General features: G+C 33.7%; 12 protein-coding genes and 1 non-coding gene across 13 annotated transcripts; 8 read left to right on the plus strand and 5 right to left on the minus strand.

The window, feature by feature from the left end:
- Positions 1-47: 47 nt before the first annotated feature.
- NAEGRDRAFT_46426 (uncharacterized protein) lies at positions 48-938 on the plus strand (the record flags this gene model as incomplete). The annotated part of the gene is made up of 1 exon (XM_002681363.1): positions 48-938. One exon carries the CDS (start codon positions 48-50, stop codon positions 936-938), a length of 891 nt encoding a protein of 296 aa, XP_002681409.1.
- A 173-nt stretch (positions 939-1,111) lies between these two features.
- Positions 1,112-2,428, minus strand: NAEGRDRAFT_46427 (uncharacterized protein; the record flags this gene model as incomplete). Its single annotated transcript, XM_002681498.1, has 1 exon — positions 1,112-2,428. The coding sequence occupies one exon, from the start codon at positions 2,426-2,428 to the stop codon at positions 1,112-1,114; it is 1,317 nt and encodes a 438-aa protein (XP_002681544.1).
- Positions 2,429-2,648: 220 nt separating this feature from the next.
- Positions 2,649-3,149, minus strand: NAEGRDRAFT_63426 (uncharacterized protein; the record flags this gene model as incomplete). The annotated part of the gene is made up of 1 exon (XM_002681499.1): positions 2,649-3,149. The coding sequence occupies one exon, from the start codon at positions 3,147-3,149 to the stop codon at positions 2,649-2,651; it is 501 nt and encodes a 166-aa protein (XP_002681545.1).
- Positions 3,150-3,738: 589 nt separating this feature from the next.
- On the plus strand, positions 3,739-5,692 carry NAEGRDRAFT_78435 (uncharacterized protein; the record flags this gene model as incomplete). The annotated part of the gene is made up of 1 exon (XM_002681364.1): positions 3,739-5,692. One exon carries the CDS (start codon positions 3,739-3,741, stop codon positions 5,677-5,679), a length of 1,941 nt encoding a protein of 646 aa, XP_002681410.1. The 3' UTR covers positions 5,680-5,692.
- A 132-nt stretch (positions 5,693-5,824) lies between these two features.
- NAEGRDRAFT_t83 lies at positions 5,825-5,905 on the plus strand. Its single transcript has one exon. It is a non-coding gene; the product is annotated as a tRNA-Leu (tRNA).
- Positions 5,906-6,391: 486 nt separating this feature from the next.
- NAEGRDRAFT_78436 (chymotrypsin) lies at positions 6,392-7,703 on the plus strand. The gene is made up of 4 exons (XM_002681365.1): positions 6,392-6,417; positions 6,482-6,763; positions 6,809-7,255; positions 7,335-7,703. The coding sequence occupies exons 2-4, from the start codon at positions 6,499-6,501 to the stop codon at positions 7,667-7,669; spliced, it is 1,047 nt and encodes a 348-aa protein (XP_002681411.1). The 5' UTR covers positions 6,392-6,417; positions 6,482-6,498; the 3' UTR covers positions 7,670-7,703.
- Positions 7,704-7,738: 35 nt separating this feature from the next.
- On the minus strand, positions 7,739-8,926 carry NAEGRDRAFT_63429 (uncharacterized protein; the record flags this gene model as incomplete). Its single annotated transcript, XM_002681500.1, has 1 exon — positions 7,739-8,926. One exon carries the CDS (start codon positions 8,924-8,926, stop codon positions 7,739-7,741), a length of 1,188 nt encoding a protein of 395 aa, XP_002681546.1.
- A 216-nt stretch (positions 8,927-9,142) lies between these two features.
- On the plus strand, positions 9,143-10,041 carry NAEGRDRAFT_46430 (uncharacterized protein; the record flags this gene model as incomplete). The annotated part of the gene is made up of 2 exons (XM_002681366.1): positions 9,143-9,922; positions 10,033-10,041. 2 exons carry the CDS (start codon positions 9,143-9,145, stop codon positions 10,039-10,041), a joined length of 789 nt encoding a protein of 262 aa, XP_002681412.1.
- Positions 10,042-10,132: 91 nt separating this feature from the next.
- Positions 10,133-14,070, minus strand: NAEGRDRAFT_46431 (uncharacterized protein; the record flags this gene model as incomplete). Its single annotated transcript, XM_002681501.1, has 2 exons — positions 10,133-13,022; positions 13,115-14,070. The coding sequence occupies 2 exons, from the start codon at positions 14,068-14,070 to the stop codon at positions 10,133-10,135; spliced, it is 3,846 nt and encodes a 1,281-aa protein (XP_002681547.1).
- A 737-nt stretch (positions 14,071-14,807) lies between these two features.
- Positions 14,808-16,504, plus strand: NAEGRDRAFT_57026 (ferrochelatase). The gene has a single exon (XM_002681367.1). The coding sequence runs from the start codon at positions 15,055-15,057 to the stop codon at positions 16,495-16,497; it is 1,443 nt and encodes a 480-aa protein (XP_002681413.1). The 5' UTR covers positions 14,808-15,054; the 3' UTR covers positions 16,498-16,504.
- A 314-nt stretch (positions 16,505-16,818) lies between these two features.
- On the plus strand, positions 16,819-18,201 carry NAEGRDRAFT_63432 (uncharacterized protein; the record flags this gene model as incomplete). The annotated part of the gene is made up of 1 exon (XM_002681368.1): positions 16,819-18,201. The coding sequence occupies one exon, from the start codon at positions 16,819-16,821 to the stop codon at positions 18,199-18,201; it is 1,383 nt and encodes a 460-aa protein (XP_002681414.1).
- Positions 18,202-18,614: 413 nt separating this feature from the next.
- Positions 18,615-21,506, plus strand: NAEGRDRAFT_63433 (uncharacterized protein; the record flags this gene model as incomplete). The annotated part of the gene is made up of 1 exon (XM_002681369.1): positions 18,615-21,506. The coding sequence occupies one exon, from the start codon at positions 18,615-18,617 to the stop codon at positions 21,504-21,506; it is 2,892 nt and encodes a 963-aa protein (XP_002681415.1).
- Positions 21,507-22,474: 968 nt separating this feature from the next.
- Positions 22,475-23,653, minus strand: NAEGRDRAFT_63434 (uncharacterized protein; the record flags this gene model as incomplete). The annotated part of the gene is made up of 1 exon (XM_002681502.1): positions 22,475-23,653. The coding sequence occupies one exon, from the start codon at positions 23,651-23,653 to the stop codon at positions 22,475-22,477; it is 1,179 nt and encodes a 392-aa protein (XP_002681548.1).
- Positions 23,654-23,784: the final 131 nt, after the last annotated feature.

Below are 23,784 nucleotides of genomic sequence, written 5' to 3' on the forward strand. Positions count from 1 at the left end.
CTGTGGCACAACTCAAAAAAAAAATGTCATACACGATATCAACTTCCATGGCCAACACGCTCGAATGCTCCATTGACAACCTGCCCATGATGGAAAAACATCCACATCACAAACTCACCATCGTCCACATGAGCGATAGCCACATTTCTCATCAATTTTTAAAATCCATTCCTGATGGTGATATTTTCATTCATAGTGGTGATATTTCGCATAAGAGTGAATGGTATGATTGGCAACAGAAAATTGAGAAGGAATTGGAGAAAAATCCAAATTTAAATAGAGAGGAATTGTATGAGTCAACTCCGAGTATTAGTTCTTTTAATGAATGGATTGGAGAATTACCTCATCCTATAAAGATTGTAATTGCTGGAAATCATGAGATGGGATTTAATGGATTAACGAGGAGTTTTATTAGGAAAAATATACTTCCGAATGCGATTTATCTTCAGGATCAAACATTGATCATTAATTATAAAGGACAGGAATTGTTGAGATTATATGGAACACCTTGGACAACTAGCTCAAATATGGGATTCTCAATATCAAGACACAGAATTAAAGACAAGTGGGAGAAGATTCCAATGGAAACAGACGTTTTGATTACTCATTTGCCACCATTTGGTATAATGGATCTTGCATCAGGGAAGGATCCAGCTTTTTTCTGTGATTACTGCAAAAAGGAACACAAATATAGAAAACATTGGGGTAATGTAGAGCTGAGGAATAAGGCAATTGAATTAAATTCCAAAGGTTGCTTACAGGCCCATCTATATGGGCATGTTCATGAGTTTCATGGCACAACTGTTGAGCCAATTACAAAAGATAGCTCACGACCACTCCTCTACTCAAATGCAGCATCTGTTGGCTCTCATACTGATAAGAATATTTTGAAACCTAATGTTATAGAGATTCTCCCACGCAAATTACAATTAATATAGTTCAAAAGATTATGAAGGAATTAAAAGTGGAACAATTTTTTGTCATGCAATTCGAATGATAGCAATACGAGTTTAATTTTATGTATGTTGTTTATTTACAATGTTAAAGAGAATGTATTATCGTATAATTGATATTCGAAAGTGAATGATGATGGAATAATGTGTTGATCTAATTATTGAAAGTTTTCGTATTCTGAGCTGTCACTTTCACTTTCCTCCTCTTCTAGTTTGTCCAATGCCACAAAATAATGTTTCAATTCAGGTTCATTTCGTAACTCGTCTGAAGCATATTCAATTAGGAGAGGATGAATTCTAACAGCTTCTAATACGACCTCCTTATCAGATTGCAATCTATTCGAAACATATTCAAGTATTTCGTGTTTCTGCGATAACAACTCTAAAACGAATGGTTTGTCATCTTTCAATTCATCACATGCATATTTAAAGTTGCTACATTCAACTTTTACAATTTCTCTTATAATTTCCTTGTTAGAATTCAAACATTCTTTCAATCTCTCAGAAATATAGGAAAATATGTTGCATTTCTGTTCTAACAGCTCCAAAACGAATTCCTTATCAGATTTCAATTCATCAGCTGCATATTCAAATAGATATCCACACTTTTTAACTGATTTCTTAACAATATCCTTGTCAGATTTCAATCCATCTGACACGTATATGAATATTGTTTGTTTCTGCTCTAACAGTTCCAAAACGAATGATTTATCATCCTTCAATTCATCACATGCATATGTAAAGTTGCAACTTTCAAGCTTAACAATTTTTCTTATAATTTCCTTGTTAGAATTCCAAGTTTTTTTCAATCTCTCAGAAATATAGGAAAATATGTTACGTTTCTGTTCTGTCAGCTCCAAAACAAATTGTTTGTCATCTTTCAATTCATCACTGGTATTTTCAAAGTTAACAAATCCAGCTTTTACAAATATCTTCTCGACTTCTAAAATGTCTTTGTGTGATCTCAGTTCTTGTGATCGATAATGGAGTAAAGACGGATCAGTGGTTTCTAATGGTAAATCACTTTCGAATTCTTTTGGAATAATCTCCACAAGTTTTATATTAAATCGAGGAGAGGAGATCAACTTTTGAAGGAGAGGTTCATAATTCCACAGCAAGAACACCTTTGCCATATTTAAAACCATATCAACCGAACACTTTTCCATCATTTTACAAAGAATTGAGAATGCAACCTCTCTATTAGCCATCAAAGTTGCATAATTCCAATTCAATTCACGATCAAGATAAGCTCTTCCACTAATCACGATCCTATCTGATGAATCAGATCTTGTACCGAAAGATTTGACATAGCTCATTGCCATGATCATGTCTTTTCTAGTGAGTCGTTTGGGGAATAATTTCTGTTGTAATAAGATGGATTTGTAATTTTCATCTAGTAAGAGAATGAAAGTGGAAGGAGTTTTGGTATTTTGTACCAATGGAATGGTACTTGTGTTGTTGTTATTGTTGTGCATGAGAGTGGTTGTATTAGTAATATTGTTATTGTTGTTGTTTGAGATGAGAGTAGTTGAGTGTTTCATATTTTTTTTGGTTATTTTTTTTTAAATCAACAATTTTTTCGGTTTTTTATTGCATAAGAAAGCAAAACTTTTTGCTGGGAGCAAAAGAAAATCCAAATTGTAAAAATAGATTACATTGTATTCGAATAGAATCGATTCACCATTTATTTTTCAATTAAATATGTTGATAATATTCTATTTGAAAGTGATGTTGATTATTTCCATAATTAATCGAATTGCTCAATTCCTTCTTTCTGTTGTTACAAATTGCACATGAAATTATTCCACAACAAACAAGAATAACAATAAGAATGACAACAACACTAACAACCAATCCACCACCTCCAAAGAATAAAACCATGAATATTGTTAATAAATCCCAAAAAGGGGTGTCAGGATTTGGATTTTCAGATTTGGCAACTGTCAAGGAGTACAATTCAATAAAGTCACCTTTTTGACCTCCACCTTTTCCATACACACCAATGTAATAAGTTTGATTTAGTGTATTGCTAATGGAAAGAATGGAATCACTCTCTGTCAGTAAATAATCATATTCGGTCAGGGATGGTTTCGAATTGACTTTAATATAAACATTGACGATGGATTCATTCCAATTAGTGAATGAAATGTTCACTACTTTTTGTGTTTCTTCCACATTGGTGTAATATTGATTCATTTGGCCTTTTACTACAAAGCTGGAAATAGTTTTGAGGTTTCCCTTAATTTCGTCCGGAGTTTGTGCATTGGTTGACCAAGTTGTGAATGTCATCAGAATGACAAGAAGTATGAAGAAATTGTTGGCTTGGTTGTTGATGAACATTCGCTTTTTTTTTCTTTGAATTTCGAATAAAACAATCAATGACCTTTTATTAAGTGCCCAATTGACTTGCCATAAGGAGTTTCACAGGAGGTATATTAGAATAACAATCACACAACTTTGTGACTGGGGTGCATTAACTTGGATTGTGTTTAGAACAAATTTCGAAACATTAACATTCCGCAATTTCAGCGCAGGTTACACATTGTTTGATGGACTAGAGATTTTCACCCTCATATCTTCCTCTATTCTTGAAAGCCATTAATTCCATACTGAAGAGAAAATAAAAATACACAATCCTAGTTTTAATTTCCGGGTTTACATGTAAACCTATAAAAGCAAGTTTCAAAGTGGATCCAATTACAAAATGTAACGGTAGTGTAGCGGTAACATTACAAACCTTTATTAACATGTCGAGGTATCGAATCTCGTTACATTCAAAATTAAAATGCCAACTTGTGTAACTTTTGTTTGTGTGTGTGGTAGTAAGTTAAATTCAAGACAAGCAAAATATAGGCATTTGAAGAAATGTTCTTATTTTGATAGAGCAAGACAATTTATTCGAATTACCATTCCCCAAACAACTCTATGTAAAATAATTGATCCACAAGTTTCGAATAATATTGCCACATTCGATTCTGATAAACCTGATCCACATGAAGCAGCATATATGAAGATGGGAAGAGCTGTTGTTGGTGTTATTAAAGACCTCCCAATTACCTCGCCTATCAGGAAGCCATTGATAGCCAAAATTTGCAAAACGGTTAGACCAAAGGATGCCAGAGAAATCTTGAATTTGGATGAATCAACAATCAGGAAAGCCAAGAAGAACAATGATAATTCTATCCTCATGATGAAATGTAAGCCTAATTGTACAAGAGAGAAAATTACCAAGAAAGAAATTGATCAGATTCAAAGATTCTGGCTTGATTCGTGTCGTGTTTCATCTACAGAAGTTCTACAAACAACAAGAAAGAGAGGTGAAACACCTGCCATTACTGTTCCAAAATATTGGCAAGATCAACCTACATGTTGGATCTATAAACAATATGTTGATTATTGTGAGGAGAGAGTGTTGGTACAATTTTCAGTTGGTACGTTTGTCAAGTATAAGCCAAAGAATATTAGACCATCCAAAAAGTTGGAAGGAGTATGTCCAATTTGTAAAGATTTCAATCAGAATGGCGAGAAGTACCAACAAGCTTCTGAATTATTACATCATGTAAGAATTAATCCAGACTGTGAGTGTGAGAAGTGTCAACATTTTGCTAATTGCTCCAAGACAGAATTATTAGCACTTCAAAAGAAATATGATAAATACTTACTGCATGATAAGCTGGTCAAAGATAAGGATCAATATTGGAAAAAGGTAAAGGCCGAACTAAAAGAAGATGAACTCATCGTTGTGATGGATTTTGCCAGTGGTTGGGAGGTTGTTGATAAAGCCGTAGAGACTACCAATGAATTCTTTGAAAAGTTTTACATCAAGGATATGATTGTAGTGGTAATCAGAAAATTGGGAGATGAATTCGAATATTATTACATTGATATTCTAAATGACAATCATAATTCAGATCATCATTATGTAAGAGAATCATGGGAGTATTTGTTATCTAATGAGGAGATATTTGCTGGTAAATCAAAACTATTCCTGTTTTCAGATGGTGGCCCTGCTCATTACAAGACCTGTAAAACGGTTGTTATGGTTGGCGAAATGTCTCGTAAATTTGGTATTCCTATTGAGTATAACTTCTTCCCATCACATCATGGAAAAGGACCTTGTGATGCACACACTGGAGTAGGTAAGAAGTTTATCAAAAACAAAGTACAAAGTAGACAAATTGAAGTGCAAACTCTTGATGATATTCAACAATTATTACAACAGCTCAAGAATACAAAAGTCATTCATCTGGAGGACATTGAAACATTTGATGATTATAACGTGCAAAAGGTTGCTAATGTTAGATCATTCCATCAATATACTTACGAATTTGATTCTGAAGGTGAAATGGATCTGCTTTGCAAGATATCTTATGAAGATGAGCATATAGAAGTCAAATCAGCAATATTGTTATCAAATTGTGGTGTGCAACTACAAGCAAATCATTGTCTATTCTGTAGAGAGGAGGGGCATAATCACAGAGTGTGTGATTTGATGGCAGAAGAATATTTAAAAGAAGATTTTGATCCTTCTTATTACGATTTCCTCTCGCGAGAGAATGATTATCTTCCAGATAGAGAGGAGGACGAAGATGAAGAGGAATATTCATCCAGTGATGATGGTGAAGATGATACAGACAACGTTAGTGAAATTAGTATTGAAGTTGAACCTACCAGAGAAAAAAGAAACAACCGTGGCAACAGATGTGCCTCATTTTCTATTAAATAAACAATAAAACAGGATTGTTTATTTTTACTTTCTCGAAGTAATATGATTTTGATTCATTTAATCTTACATTTAGCACTATGATTTATAGTGTTAATGCTGATGCAGAACCTGTTCAAAATTGTAATTTAAATAATTTGAATGTGAAGTAGGGGTTCCCGAGTGGTCAAAGGGGGTAGACTCAAGTTCTACTGCGCAAGCTTCGTGGGTTCAAATCCCACCTTCTGCAAATTTTGTTTTTGTTTTTTCTGATTGTCCAGTTTTAAATATTTTAATATTTTCTATTACCCATTGAAGTCTACTACAAGATAAAATTTGAATGGTAGTGTGATAATATATCTTCATGGAGAAAATAGCCTCAGACTGATTTGTTCCAATTGTCCCTCATTTTTATCCAAAAATATTTAACAAAACAAGTAATCTTTGAATTACTCTCCAATCACTGATTTTCACAAAGTGATATTTCTACATTCTATCTACCATGCACCAATCTATCACCACACAAATTTTCTTTTTATCACCAACTTGCACAACAACATTATCCATTTTTCATTCACATCAAGTTTTAGGATAGGTGCTCAAAACGCACATTCCAAAACAACGCTCCTGCTTAGAACGTTAGAGGTTTTCTTCCTTTCCCACAGTTTTCTGAACGACCCAAGTTGAAGCGACAGAACAACGGAGCTGCCACCTTTCAAAAAAAAATAACAAACATGTCACTCTCTGTAACATCACCTAAAGGTTTGTGTTCTTCTTTTATTCAAATCCTCATCATTAAAAATACAAATCTCTCCCTTCAAAATAGTCATCATTATTTTATTAATGATGATAATTAGCTGTTCATGTAATTTGATTATTGACAGGAATCCGATAATCACTCCTGGAATGCCAAAAGTTTTGGCAGATAGATTACGATATCTAGAATCCATTAAAAAAGCCAAAGGTATTAAAATTGCTAATGGATCAAAAGCAGCAACTAACGAATTTCCATTTATGGTATCTCTTCAGTATCAAGCAAGTAGTTCGAGCGTTCCTTATCATTTCTGTGGTGGATCAATTATTAATAAGCGATATATCATGACAGCAGGTAAGTTTTGATATGACTTTTGACATTTTTAACATTGTGAACTAGCTCACTGCATGTTCGATGACACTAATGTAAAATTGACACCTTCTACCATTGTGGTTCTTGCAGGAGTCAACTATAACACCATTTCTACATCAAGTTTATCTGGAAATTACGCAAAAGGCAGCTCAATTACAGTTCATACAAGTTTCAGCTCGAAAACACTTGCAAATGACATTGCAATTATTTATTTAGATAGAGATTTGACAATTGATGGAACAACTACACGTCTGGCTTACATTGAATCAGGTTCAGTTCCAATCCCAACTGCATCCTCAAAGATTCTCGTAGCTGGTTGGGGTTACACTGACTCAACTGAGGTTGCTTCTGAAAATTTGTTAAAAGTTAATATTCCAATTGTTTCTGATACGATCTGTAATTCATATCCATTGAGTTTGGATATGGCTAAACCAAGACAAATATGTGCTGGTGATGGTGCTGGTCACGATTCTTGTAAGTTGTTGATTTTTACAAAATTTAATTGTAAAATATTTTGAATTTATTACAATTATTGGAAATTGTTGGAAAATAGGTAGTGGTGATTCAGGAGGTCCATTGTTTAGAGTAGTCAATTCAAACACCAAGGACTTTGCAGTTGTTGGATTGGTAAGCTACGGACCTGATGGTTGTGGAACTGGATACGAAACTAACAGAGGTGTCTATACGAATACTACCTATTATTTGAATTCGTTTATTAGAAGTGTTGTTTCATCGGTTCAAACTGATACCTACAATTCAAATTCAAGCTATGTCTATACCGGAACAAGTGGTGGTTCAACCAAATCTGATGCAAGTTTAGGATTTGATTTGAAGAGTTTCGTATTTATTGTTGTAATGTGTTTGGGAATGATCTTTTATGCCTTGTAATATAATATCAATACAAATTTTTAGAATTTTATTGATTCCTATTCCAATTTGAAATCTTTATGGAAATATTCAAAGTTCATCATGTGAATGCTTGTTGGAATAATCAGTTGATGGAGCATGAAAATGATTACCATTTTGGAATTGAGATAATTTAGTGGCACCTATGAGAATTGGATCGTCAATGGAGTGTAAAATATTCTTACCGAATTGATGTTCGATAATTGAAGAAATTGTTGGAAAGGAACATGTCGAATTGAAAAGGATAATGTGATCTATTTGAGAGGGAGGATAGGATTCCATAATCTTGTGGAGATCTTGTTTGAAAATATCGAGTAATGGAGAGGAAACTTCAATATATTCTTCCAAGGTAATTTCCTTGAGTAATTTGCTATTCGAAAGGTCAGTTTCATGATCAAATATTTGGACTGGTTGTTTCTTAGCTAGTTTACATCTCAATTGCTTTGGATCTATTTTCAAATCAATTCCTCCAGGCCAATATCTTTCGAATAAGGAATCGAATTCATTCCATCCTATTCTTGGATCTGACTTTTCGAGTAATTTCTTTAATTTTTCATTAGAAAAATCCCAAACACCAACTTGCAACTCATAACTATTCCAATTCATTATCAAAATCTTTGAATTCTCCTCAGGAATCAAATCATATCCTTTTATAGCTAAACTTTCCTCATCCACCAAATCAACTTGTAAATCCTTTGGCGCCAAATCCAATATTTTCCTTCTTTGTTGCTTGGAAAGTTGACTTGGAATAGAAATTATCATTCTCTCAACAGTTTCCTTCAGAAATTCTTCTGAACTTTCTTTCAACTTTTCGAATACTAAAATGGAAAATGCTTCAATCGGATCCAACAACTCAGTCGAACCATTATTAAACTTTAACTCCACAATTGGATTACCAGAATGATCTTGGATAATTTTACTTGGATAATCATCTATAAAATCTGTTGGTAATTCATCAAATTTGTGCTCTAAAAGAAATCTGATTTGGTCAACTCTGTTTGAGTGTTGAAGATTTGCTTGTTCTCCAAACATAATTTCTCCATTTTCCATAATTGCAATAGAAGTATCCACTCTGTCATGTCCATTTGTGGTAATTCTGAAAAACATATCATGCTTGATGGTTGCAATGGAAATAAATTCGTGAGTGAAATGAATTCCAACGCTCGCTTGATGAGAATGCAAAACAAGGGAAAGGATGAAAAATAGAAATATTAGCACCGCTGGTTGAATGGTTTTCATTTTTTTTTTAAATATTATTTAGAATTTGTTGGAAGACTTTTTTGGAAACTTGCCAAAAATAGTGGATTATTTAAGTTTCGGTAGTTTCGTCCAAGATTAAGGTTAGATGGAGAAAGTGAAGATATTTAAGCCAACAATTTAAGGCGAAACGTGATCAAGTCATAACTTTTTTTATTGACATCTCGTGTCAACTTGTTCATCACGTTTCTAAAAAAAATGGCAGAAAATACACTGGTTTTATGTGAAGAAGACTATTCTTTAACTAAACAACAATTTGCTGAAAATGAATTCGAAGAAACAAATTTAAATTGTGAACAGAAACTAGACGAAAGTGATGATGATCAGTATATGGCTCATTCACCCAATACTAAACCAACAACAGAAACAAAATTGGAAGATATCGCTGTAGGTGATGTTGAAAATTCCAACCATTTTCGTGTGAAAGCACGATCATTATCAATAACATCAATAGTTGCAGTGATAATAATCATGGGATTGGTATTTATTCGAATCGAGAATGAAAAAAACACTACTCATGTCAACAACTTGTTGGAAGAAGCCAGAAACGAAATTTCCAAATTAAAACACGATATGAAGATGACACTGGAGGAAAAGAACAACCTTAAAGAACAATTTTACAAAGTGGCTCTCCAGGTTTTACATTTAGAACAGAAAGAACAAGAATCGTCCGTAAAGCTTTCGTCTATTCAAAAGCAAAACGAGAAAATCATTTCAACCTTGGAAGAACAACCCAAATCAGACTTGATAAATGGTTCAGATTTGAAGAGACAGCTTTCTGCGTTCCAAGAATCAATTATCAAATTCGAAAAGATAATCGAAGAAAAGAATGAGGAAATTCAAAACTTGAACTTTGAAATCTCTAAAAATTCAATTGCTATTGAAAAATTGACTGATAGTAATATAGGTTTAAAGAAGGAAATTGTAAATCTGCCCCAACTCTCGCTGAAGAAGGAAGAATTAATTGAAGAAAATCAAGTCAAAGAAATGCATTATGAAAGCCTAAACGAACCGAATGCAGTTGATGATTTATCAAATAATGTTGAAGAAGAACATTTATTGTCACCACTACTGGTCATATTCTTTAGGGTTATTGAAATACTTGTTTTTACTTTTTTTGTCTTGATAGTTGGGTGCATATGTATTTTTGTTATGAGTATTAAAAAATAAGGCTTTATTTGAGGGAAGTTACAACTTTCTAATACCTAATGGATCTGGATCTGGATTTACCAAACTTCCGCACGATGAAACACCACCAAAGTATTTACATTGAGAAACAGTCATGGTTCTTACTCTGGTTTCAGCTGTTGCTGGTGCTCCAACAAATCTCATATTATCCATCAAGAATTCAATGAAATTAGTTTGATCTGGCAAGTACAAGATAATTCTGTGAATGTTTTGAATTGGTGCAAAACCAAGTTCAGAAAGTGGAATTCTCACACGAGTCACTGTATTTCCATCAATCTTTAAATATTGAGTGTGATTAGCTTGTGTAGTGATCTTGGAAAAGTCAACAACCTTTGTAACATTCAAATAACCAAATACAATTGTCAAACTTGGAACACTTCCAGTATTATTGACAGTCTTGATAAAGAATTCAAAATATTGATAAATACTGGTATCTACATAAATCTTATTGGAACCAATCTTGTTGAATGAAATATTTCCCTTTCTGAAACCAAAATGCATTGATGAGTTTCCACAAATAGCTGGTGCATAACTAGCATTAACAAATGTATTTCTAATATCAGCTGGAACATAGGCATACATGGACCATTCATTGGTCAATTTTGGACCTTCACTATAAATTGAAATAACATGGGAAGAATTCTTCAAATTTAAAGCATCACACGGTTTAACATTTGAAACCAAAGGTGGTAAATTACAACTTGTTGATGTAGCATTGTTAATATAGAGTTGAGCTCTCAAATGTCCATTTGGATTTTGAGTAGTTGATAATTTCACAAACATTTTACCTTGGAGTAAATAATTCCATTCATCATATGATAAGGCATATCCAAATCTGCTTTGAGTATATGGAATAATCTTTGAGGTTGGTGTGGCAATATAATCTTCCTTTCCTGCAAGTCCAAATCCAATATCAATTGATGTGACAATAGCATTCAAATTGTGTTGAACAGTAAAATCAAGAGAAGCTGTTTTGGAATTCAAGAATGCAAAAACGTAACCACCTCCACTTGTTGAATTGGCAGCCAATGATTTCACACTTGCTTGTTGGCATGTTTCCAATCTTCCAACAAATCTATCTTCTCTCATTAATGTCTTATATGTTGTTCCTGCATTGCTTGGATTGGAGAATTTTGATGGTGCACAAATACCTCTTGGACATGTGGCATTCAAATAAACAACACCATATGAGTAGTAATCAACAAAGCTATCAACAACTCTGTATGATGTTCTAGAAGCTTGATTTTGGATCTTCAAGTACAAATGTTCAGTAGCATCATCATAATAGTAGTAATTCTTAGGTTCACTCAACATGGTTGTAAAGTTTGCAGTTCTGGTCATGTTAATTGTTGTTGGATTCATGAAGAATCTAATGTTGAAAATTGTTCCTTTTGGATATTGAACAGCAACAACAATCCAATCATTTGCAGCGCTTGCATCAAGGAAGAAACTCAAATCTTTTGGTGTTGGAATGTCGTATGGCCAACGAAGCCCATAGAAACCTCTTGCTACCAAATTACTTTGCATATAAAAGTCACCACTGGAGCTTAATGCACCAATAACATTGGATTGGCGATTTCTCAATAAATCAACAAGAATCATTCTTGGAACTCTCTTTCCTGAATTGATAATATCAGGTCTACTAATACCATCACTTCCAGTTGTGTTAACACTTGTTAAATTCCAATTCAAAACACGGAATTGAGCAAAAGATTCACCAAAGAATGGACATTGATAGGCATTCCATTCAGTTCTTGCTTGACATTGTGTGAATGTCATGGTTGTGTCATTACCAGTAATCCAACCACCAATTGATGAAATACTTGTGATTGAGCCGTCTACATCCATCAAAGCAGTGGCCTTGTGATTCTCATAATAAGTTGGATGATTCCAAGGGAAAACCATATATCTGTTTGCATTAACAAACTTTAAATTGGCATATCTATTTCTGGATTGATGTTTAAAGTAATTATTCAATGAAGATAAGGAACCTGCATATTTGAATGAATCAGTAACAAAGTTAATAAAAGTGATATTTCTCAAATATTGTGGACCACCATTATCATAAGTTTCATAACCCTTAATCAAATCCAAATTGGAACTAATATATTGACCTGGTCTTGTTCTATTTCCAAGATCAATCTTTGGTCTGTATGAAAATTCACCAACATTTTCAGATTCACCAATAAAAGTACTATCATGAATGATACTTGGTCCTGGTGGAGAATTCATGGCAATTCTATTATCAGTTAAGAATAAATTTTTGAAACGAAGTAAACCACCACGTGCCCAAACACCATATCCTCTATTCTTATAAGCAATAAATCCATTGTAAAGTGCTTCAACAACACCTGAAGGATAATAACCAGCAAGTTCTGTACTTCCATCAGCTTTTTCCATATCATCAATGTGAAGAGCATTTCCTGATGAACTGTGACCAACATTGTTTTCAAATGGTTTTGGAGGAGCAGTTCTTGGATTAATAGAGCCAGCTGCGTATCTGTTTGCACTCAATCCAGTTGGGAATGTTGGCATTGTAAACCAAAATGGGAAACGACCACCAACTGCATGATTTCCAATGAATGTATTATTTGGATTAGTAATCCAAAAAACTGAAACATCAGAATCAGATAAAATGATTTGACGAGGATTTTCTCTTGAGATTGGAATTGGATCAACTCCCAAATTATTGTTAAATTCATTTCCTACTTCAGATCCATCTTCCAAGAAGTACATATGACCAAAAGCACGATAACAAACATTATTCTTCAATAAAATATAATTAGTATCGTGAACAACATAACATCTTTGGAAACTGTGATGAACTGTATTATCCTTAACTGTGAAATTCAATCCAAATGGTTTGTTTTGTAACAAGTGGAAATGGAAACTATTAATGAATAATAAGTAATAGTTAAATAAATCATTAAAAACAATATTAAATACAAGTTAAATAAAAATGATTACCAACACCAAACATACCTATATCTTCCCATTAAACCTTGTTGACCAAATCTTGTAATTTCAACACCTTCCATATTAAATTTATCAACCAAACGAATAATAAAGTGACCACCAAAAAGTGAACTTTCAGATGAATCATCACCTCTGAAAACAATTCTTCTTGTTAATAAACCAACTTCTGCACGAATCTTTCCATCAACACTTGCAAAGTGAGTATAATTCAATGCTCTATCTAAAATAATGGTCTTGTTTCCATTCAATAATTGAATAATCTTTCTCTCTTCATTTTGATTTGGAAATCGTTCACCACGAATCCAACCCAATGAAGCATTCTTTTCAACTCTGTAATCATATAATTCACCATAATCTGTTGAAGCAATAACAATTGAATCACCAACTCTCCATTGAACAGCTTCTTTCAATTCAAGTTGTGAACTTCCTTTGGTGGAATTCTTGATAATTTCACTCCAACTTGGACCATCAACTTTACCATAAATTTGAACAATAGATCCACTCAAAAAAGCAACACCTTTAGAACCCAATTTACTTCCATCGAATGGATCACTACCAATGTCATTGATAGAACTATTGACACGATCACCATACAATGTCAAGATAACTTTTGAAGTGATTGGACAATTTGAACTACCCATAATAAAACTACCATTTGATTCAACTCTAATGAAATTCAAATTCAAATTGAGATCAATATTATCAAAAATTAAAGAACCACCTGATTTAACAGTGATTGAACGTAATTTGTTTGGAGGAGAAATATTTAACTTGACAGCTTTTGTAATAACAATATCATAATTGGCAACATTCCAACCAGTTAATGTGTTAAAATTGACCAAACCAACTTGTTGATGAGGACATTGACCTTCCACAATAATACTTTCAATCAATACACACAATAAAATTGTGCTAATTAATGAAAGAATTACTCTTGTACTACAATGTTTGTTGTAATACATATTGTTTGTTTTTTTCAAAGTGAGAAATAAAGTGTCTCTTCCATTCACTCAATTTATGCACCTAACCATCTTGGTTGTGTATTATTCCTCAAATCACAACAGAACGTGTTGTTTGTGGTCCCTTCACCAAATACATGAAATTTGAAGATACTGAAAGGTGAACCATATTGTATAATTGAAGACGAATCATCAAACTAAACGATTGGATAATGGATGTGCACTTGCTTTACAACAACACATCTTTCATTTTAGGTGTACCCAAGCCCTAATAAAGTGAGCTGTCCATTCCAATTGTAAGCTGCAATAATTGTAAATAAAACTAAAGACGGAAAGTCAAGTGTTAAAATCAAGTCAACCAGCTTCATGAATATTGGAATAATAATGACGACAGCCCATTCTAAAGACCAGCATAATACGAATCATGATTACTTCCTATTGAGTCATTGTATTAACCGTGTTCATAGCATATTCATTGGAAATCTTCTCATCTACAGTTGTTTGTCATCTTCATCACAAATGATTACAGTAATTAACCTATTCAGCATGGATATACTGTTTTTCCTCATATATTTTCTCATCACATAATTAATTAATATTTTCACCAATTAATTTCCATCCAATCAATTTACTAATCGTCGAGTAACAAGGCAAACTTTGATTTTCGCTGTTATCCCTTCTCATGATTAGTCACTCCGAAGAATCTTCCTCCTTCTTCTTTATTATTTAGTAAAAAATATCAACAAGCTCCTTTCCTCCTTTCTCTCCCAATAATTGACCAAGATTATCTTCTTCAAACAAGATATCATTCAATAATTATCATCAAGAGAAAGAATCATTCACCATAAAACAATTATTTACGATAAAATATTTTGGCGCATTTTTTAATTTGGACTTCAATTATAGCAAACTCGATTCTCTTTATTTTTCATCATCCACACAATTAGTAAGCAATATAATTTTCATAACCCAAAAGAAAAAAAACAAATGACATTATCTTCAGCAGCAGAAACATCAGCAACATTAGAAATTTCTGGTAATTTGATTAAAAATTCATCGGAATATGTGAGGGAAATGATAAATAATTTCGGAAGCACCAACAAGACAACACAACTATGTTCTATTGGTGGTGGATTATTGGGAAGTTTATTCATGTTAAGGTGGATTGTTGGAGTTTCTAAAAAGTCAAAGGAAAAGAAGAAGGAAATTGAAAGGATTTTCAAGGAAATTCAACAAGATTGTAGACAACAAGTCAATGAATTGGTCAAGAAGGAAAATGTCTTGTCAAAGAAACAGAAAATTGGTGTCTTGATTGTTAATTTGGGAACTCCTTCACAAGCCACTCATCATTATGTTTACAGATATTTGTCTCAATTTTTAATGGATGGTCGTGTGATTGATGTGAGCTACTTGTTGAGATTTTTATTGGTGAGAGGAATTATTGTTCCATTCAGATATAAGAGATCGACTCGATTCTATCAAGAAATTTGGAAGAATAAGGATTATTCAAATTCAGAATGTTCTCCACTCAAATATAATACCACTAGTTTGGTTTCTAAAGTGAGTGAAAATTTGAAAGGATTGAATGATGACAATTGTGAATTCCAAGTGGAAATGGCCATGAGATATCAAGAACCTTCAATTGAAAGTGGTTTGAAAAAGCTTGAAGGTTGTGCACATATTGTAGTGGTGCCACTCTTCCCACAATATGCAAGTGCAACCACTGGATCTACTCATGAAGAATGCATGCGTGTTGTAATGAAATGGTTGACTATTCCAAGTTTACATTTTAATAGTACATTCAATTTGATGGACATGTTTATCAAATCCAATGTGAAGAGAATTCAAGAAGCTCTTCAAAGAACCAAGACTGAAAGAGAAAATCAACCATTCGATCACCTCCTTCTCACTTATCACAGTCTTCCAGTTCGTCATGTCACTCAAGAATTCCAAGAAAAGAAGAGTTTACAATATTCCTACTATCAACAATCCTTTGAGACTAGTGTTGCAATTTTGAAAGAATTATTCAACTGCACAGCAGAAGAATTAATCCAAGATGAAACCAATGTTGGATGGTTTACTTACAAGAGAAGTCAATCTGATTCAAGTGATGACTATTCCTCCAATTTCACACCAACTCTCCAAATTTCCACATGTTTCCAAAGCAGATTAGGTAAGGAACCTTGGCTTGAACCTTACACCTCAAAAACTCTTGGACTCTTGGCAAAACAATCAAGTCGTGTCCTCATTGCTTGTCCATCATTCACTTCTGATTGCATTGAAACAGATCACGAATTGGAAATTGAGGAAAAGGAAGAATTCTACTTGAAGGGAGGTAAATACATGGCTGTTGCTCGATGTGTCAACGATGATGACCTATTTGCCAATGGATTGACTGATTTAATTGCTAAATATAAACAAGTTTTGTAAGCTTTATAACTCATTCGAACATTTTTTACAAAAAGTGAAGGTAACCAGTCCACAATAATCAGTTTCATTTCAAATTCAACTTTGAATCAAATAATTTAGCTTTCATTTTCAAATTTAAAGCAATGAAAATTTTTCAAATTCAGAAATGAAAAAAATCAACAAACAACAACTAGCTAACGCTTCTCATCATACGAGAGCGAATTACAATAATTTTAAATAATATTATTGGTTATTATCAACTAATAGTGTATAATAGTGTACAACAGATACGTTTAAATTTGTTAATTATTATTAATTTCGAAAAAGCTGTAATTTAACAAGATGGGCAAGAAATCAAACTCTTCATCATCAGGCTCCTCCAGCAATTCTACTATTGGCTCTGTTCTTGGTATTTCCTTCTCCTCGGCACGTAATTCCTCTTCAAAACCTCCACGAGAAATTATTCCTGCTCAAGAATACTATGAAAACATTCTCAAGTATACTTCCTCCACTTCAGAGGATGAATTAATTCAAGCCTTGAATAAGTACTTGTTCAAAGCCTCTGATTTGTACTTTTATTATTATGAATTTAGTGGATGGAGGGATTTTACCAATGTAAGAAGAGCCTTCCATAAGATGGTGCAGATGCAAACTTTCCTTTCACTATTGAGAGGAAAATACTATGTAGAAGTTACTAATAACAACAATAATAGTAGTAGTAGTAATAGTAATAATACTTCTTCAAGTAATCAGGAAGCAATTAATAATGAAGAAGCACCATCAGTAGAGAGTAAAGTCGTCCATATCGATTTTAATGCTCTGAAGAAGTCTCTCAAGTCTACACAGAGGATTGATTGTTCTTCACTTTCTGCAATTTCTAATATGGGAAAACCATCTGTGAAATCTTCCTCTAAATCTTCATCATCATCATCAGACTCTAAGAATAATCGTGGAACAATCTTTCAAGTGGTGGAATCGGATTGTCTTGATGCAGCTGTTGCCTTAAAGACCAAACTCAAGTTGAATCCACTCATGTTGGTGAATGGAAGTTTGTCTCATCCTGGTGGAGGTTATTTGCAAGGTTCTTTTGCACAGGAAGAAGATATGTGCAGGAGATCTTCATTAGCTCTCTCATTGGATGATCCTTTCAAGATGGATGATGGTAGATCATGGTCCTATCCTTTACCAGAATTTGGAGGTGCTTATGTAGGTGATTGTTTTGTTATTAGAAAATCAGCCAAGGATGGTTATCAATTTTTGGAGAGTATTGTAAATATTTCAATGTTATCTATGGCTGCTTATGCTAATCCACCTGTGGAAAATCGAGTAATTGGAAAGGATGAGAATGGAAAGGATATTGTGGAATGCTTTTTAGATTCAAAGCTCACATTAAGTATGAAAAAGAAGATTTCATCCTTTATTGAGATTGCTCTTCAAAAAGGTCACGATTCTTTGGTGATTAGTGCAATTGGAGCAGGTGCTTATTCGAATCCAACATTTCACATTGCTACTCTCTTCAAAGAAGTTCTCTCCAGTGAAAATTACAAGGACAAATTTAAGATTGTTCTCTTCTCTATCATTAACGATAAGAATGCTGCCAATAATGTGAAGAATATGTATGGCACCTCACAGAAAACTAATCTTTCAATCTTTTCCAATGTTATTCACTCTAAAGAACCTCATCTCCTTCCAACATTGGAAGAATTCATCCAACAACAAAAGTAAAGAGATTTATCATTTCTCTCTTTTTATTCAAAGTTTAGTTTGCTAATCGCGATTTCAGTTTTCTGTTCATCGAATTTAAATGAAGATTCGTCATCCACAAATGATGATGCATACAAATTTCATAAACAGAGATATCAAACTACTCAATAACCATTCAATCTATTTTAGCTTCCCTCCAAAACTTGTTTAAAAACTGTCAAATATCATTCAAAAAAAATATGAGTGGCACTTCCTGCAAAAACAAACAACTGACAGCGAATTTGCTCATCTCAGGGGAGTCCATCTCTAATGCTGTTATTTCCCATGAACACAGAGCAATTGCAAACGAACTTTGTCATCAAATTTTACAACAGGAAAATGTTGACTTGTTACAATTATTGAATTTTCAAAGGAATACAAATAATTATACAACAATGAATAATAATTGTGGAGTTTCGGAACAAATAGGTGATGATGAAGGAGTTTCTAATCAAGGGGAGGCTCTAGTTTCGTCCAATTTATTATTGGAAGAAGGTAGTAGAAATTCGAATAGTATTGATGGAAATAATGCGAATTCTGCTTCATTATCGTCGGAAGAATTGGATAGACTCGTCATGCCACCTCCTTCCATCAAATTAAGTCAAATTAATAGGAAAAACACTCAAAATTCCATCACGACTCCTTCATCTACCCTTTCGAATAATACTTTAAATTCTGTTGGGGCAGAATCTTTAAAACTTACATTTTTAAATGAAAATTCTAATAGTGGAATGATAACAGGAGTGGAAATATGCATCTTGTCCAATACGAGTAATGAAATGATTTTTGTGGATCCAAATCTTGTCAAGTATTCGACAAGATTGCAAAACACATCATTGACAGGTGTAGATTCGTTAAATTCACCAGGTTTTAATGATAAGCTAATGTCTCCTCAATTTACAGGACCTGTAAATGAGAATTCTCCTTCATTGATTGTTTCTCCTCGATTGAAGAATCAACATTCTAGGTGGTCAACTTATTACACGAGTGGAAGTACAGTTGGATTGAGTGATTTTTTGAACACTTCTGTAAATTATGAAAATAGTGCTCTTTCCATTACTTCTTCCAATTCACTGAATAATAGTGCAATTAACAATGCATCAGAAACTAATCAGATTGTGCCCAGTGCATCTCTAATCAATTCCACAACTAATCAATCACCACTAGTGTCCCCACGAAATGGAGCAAACAATAGTTTCACATTCAATTCTTCTACTAGGAATTCTATAGTTCAGGATGAACCAAAGACGTCAACAGCTCCAAAACATCATCATCACACCATTAGCAGTTTAAACAAGAAGGAATTTCAGCAATTTCTTCCTAGAGTCAGTTTACCAAATTATGGAGATATTTCTAGTGTTTTCAATTATTCAAATTTAGAAACTTTGAGTATGAGTGGAAATAGAACTTCATTCCATCTGGCATCTTCATCAGGAGGTGGCAATAGCAGTAGTGGACATGAAAATAACTTTTCAAAATCTTCATTCTTTAGCAAATCATTCACTTTTGGAGGAGACAAGTATTCGAATGTTTCTATTGGAACAACAATGACATTTTCATCCATGATGGTTCCAAAAACATCACCCAGAGGTCAGGAAGCTAGAAGATTATCGAAAAATAACTTTTCCTTCTTTGGAAAACAATATATGAAAGAAGGTCAACAACAGCAACAATTAATTTCATCCACAAGTTCTGCAATTAATTTGAAAAAGGAAGAATCAATGCGGGAATCGATTGTGGAAGCATTCAGCGTTCAAGATATCATGTCAAGGAGATTTACAGATGGAGAGAATATTGAAAAATTCATGAATGGCAGAAGATCGACCACTAGTGAAATTCCAGATCATTCAGAATTACCTAGGAGAGGTTCTTCAGCAACTCCACTCCCATCTTCAACTGCTACTCAACCATCTACTGCCAAATCTCATATCAAGACTCTATCAACAGATGTAAAGAGGCAACACGAGAGAACTCCTTCCTCTCCTTTGGAAATTAACACTAGTCTGCTGGTTCCATCGAGCTCTTCTGGACAAATTCCTAAAACTCCAGAAAAGAAGAAATCCTCAAATATGTCCTCTAAGGTTAAGGAATTCTTCTCATCAATTGGTAGAAGATCCAGAAAGAAATCGAATGCAGATTCGTTTGATCATTCTAATGATAGTTCATTACCTCCATCTCCTCCATTGAATAGTACAACGAAAATGATAGGTCAAGAAACGAATCAAAACAGCTCAACAATGATGACTATTCCAACTTTACAGAGCTCAACTGATTTGATGGGAACAAGTCCATTCTCCAATCAATCTCATAGCTCAACATCAACACCTCCAGTTCTATTGGATGGAAATATTCTCCTTTCTACAACACCAACCAGTACTGGATCAAGAGGAACTCTTGCAGACGATGAGATTTCCAGTCATCATACTTTGGGAGGAAATACTCAATCAGCTCCTGCAATGACATGTACAACTAGCACTTCATTATCATCATCGCCACCTGCTTTATCGACATTGAATGGGGCTACTCCTCTCATCGATGAAGTACATATTGACATGACAAGATCTAGAAGAGGAAGTGAAATTGAAACTCCAATCTCACCCAGTAGAAGAAGATCATCAATGAAGAAATCACCAAAGAGAAGAGAATCAATGCTCAGTAATCATACACCAGTTGTTTCTGAAATCGATCAAGGAAATTTGAAATATCTAACCAATTTGATTGTCGATTTCAAAACTAGCTCACTTGCCTTTTCTAAACTTGTAGAAGAGTTTTCATTATTCGATTCTCTTGAAAAATCATCAGTTGATCCAGCATCTATCGTTCAGAGTCCTCTCTCAGTTGTGGAGGCACCAAGAGGAACCAAAAATCGAAGACCAACCTCAATGCACTACATTTCCAGTTCGAATACTCCAATGGGAAGACTTTCGTCTGATTTATCCTACCTCTCTCAGCAACAATTACTCACACCAGTCACTTCAAATCCAACAATTTTCCATTGCATTAATGAGAGAAGTAGTAATTTTTCACTCATCATTTTGAATGATATCACATTGTGTTTGTGGTACACTTTGGAAAATCAAAATCATCATGGAACTCTTTCAATCAAACAAAAATCTCTTTTATATGGTGGAAGTTTGGATGATAAATTGAAAGAAATTGGACTAAAGATTGAATACAAATTGAAGGAGGCCTTTGCGGCCAGCAAAGCATCAGATCACAAATCGTTAGGAGCTTTGAAGAGTAGCAAGTCAATGGAATTTAGTTTCTTCAATAAAAAAGTTCAATAATAATTTCTGCAATATTGCATTTTCATAGATCTTTTCGTATTTTATTCAAATTTAATTTTTATAATTATTTAAAATCCAAAAAAGAGCAAGTATGCAAGACAAAACAATAATGGAATCTATTTGGAAATCAAATAGATATCACCAAACATGTTGTAATTTAAAATAAAATTCTGTAAATAGCCCACAACCAATTTCCTCAAAAAAAATGTTCACAACCAGCTCAACCAGTCCTATTTATGTATTGCTGCTCTGCGTCATCTTGATGATGGCAAGTAGCATGGTTACAGCTACATCCTTCCTCGGATCCACACTAAATGTAATGAACAAGATCCACAGTTCAGCCATCAAGATGGATGACTTTAAAAACTCTACCTTCCCTGAATATTCCTTCATCATGGGTGATTTCCAAACCTTTGATATTCAAGATTCTAAATGTGTTGACGCCAATGCAACCTTTGTCAAGCTTCAAAGTTCTGGCAATTCCATTACCATTGCAACTGTCTACAGACCTAATGATAAAATATTGATTAGAAATTGTGTGCAAGTGAAGGAAGATTATCATCTTTGTTCCATGTCAGTTGGTGCTGACTCAACTCCTGCATGTTTAAAGATTGATGATGATATGAAAAGTGATGGAGAATTTAAAATGGCCATTAATTTGAATCCAATTGCATGTTTGGATCCAAGTTTTGATTTTAAACCAAAATGTGAGCTCAATACTTTGGATGTAATTTCAATTTACAGTTATCCAGGAGAAAGTGCCACCAAATTGAGAAACTTTGTAGTGGTTGTTGTGTTGATTTTAGTATGCTTGTTTGTTTGTTGCATTGTTACGTGTGGTCTCGTTTTTTACTGTTGCATGATTAGAAGAAGAAAGCAAAAACTCATGAAAGGTAATATTAATGCTAGTAGACATGATGCAACTGAATTGGTCGATGAAGAATAAATTATTGATTTGCTATTTCATATTATTCCTCGTTCTCTTCTTCTTCGTCTTCTTCGTCTTCCTCGTCTTCATCACTTGTGTTATCTTCTTGTGTTTGTCCAACATTGATTTCTTCATCAAATTCCTCTTCCTCTTCTTTAGTTTCATGAGGCGTTCTTAAAGAATTGGTAAGTAACACATCCAATTCCTTCAAATCACTATTATTCTTCAAAATTCTTCTACTTTTCAATAGAGAAGTGGTGATTGCCTTTCCATATGGATACGACAATTTAGTAATCTTGCAATTTGGGAATAAATATTTCAGAACTATTGCCATTGCCTTGTCGGCTTTCAATTTAAGGAATGAGCAGTCAAATTCCACTTTCTGAACAATATATTGATCAGCATTCTCTTCCTCTTCTGAATTCTCCATAACAGAAATAGTCACTGATTTTAATTGTTTGGAATATCTTGTCACAATCTTGTATATTTGACTAATATTCACACAGAAAGCATCTGGATGGAACATTATCCTACCAAAATTAGGACTACAACTGAAAATAACATCCAACGATCCATAGACATTTAGTGGTCCATTCTCAGAATATCCATAAGTGGCATAAGAGAAATTCTCAATTACTTCCAACTCAGTCAATGCCAACTTTTCTTCACATCCACATTCTAAATCTGCAAAATCAAACACTCTCAACACCTCCAAGCTCGGTATCTTTTTCACAATCTTCCAAACTTGGTCAGAAAACACATATCCATAATACAAGTACTTGAGCTTTTTGAAATACTTTTCAATAAATGGCAAAAAGTAATAATCATCCATAAGCGGAATCCTCAATCTTTCCACTCTATTCAATTTACTCAAATTTTCATCATCTTCCTCTTCATCAGGAACAAACTCCCTCGCAAATTTCAAACTCCTCACCAAGGACATATTCGGAATGGCACGTTTCAATGGATACCTGACAATCACATCATTAAAACACTCACTCTCCGGATCAACCATTACTTCATGAAACATTTTCGAAACATGAACCAAATTGCAAACTCTCGTCTCCTTCGGAACAAATTGCAAAATATGAATCAAGATTTCCCGAGGAATCTTTTCGATGAAATTATTAAATATGACGAGGTTTTCATCGTCATCTTCATTTGCTTTTGATTTTTTCCTCTTATTCGTTGGATTTGTTGTGCTTTCACGTTTTTTCATTTTTTTTTATTTTTTTTTTGAAATAAATTTTGGCGGGAAATTGATTTTGTAACGGAATTACCCTTAATCATTGTTATTGTTGGAATTGGAGATTGTACAATGACAGAATAAAGATTTGAGAAATATTCAAA

Source organism: Naegleria gruberi (genome assembly GCF_000004985.1).
Source record: "Naegleria gruberi genomic scaffold NAEGRscaffold_6, whole genome shotgun sequence".
In the NCBI taxonomy this organism is placed as follows: Eukaryota; Heterolobosea; class Eutetramitea; order Acrasida; family Naegleriidae; genus Naegleria; species Naegleria gruberi.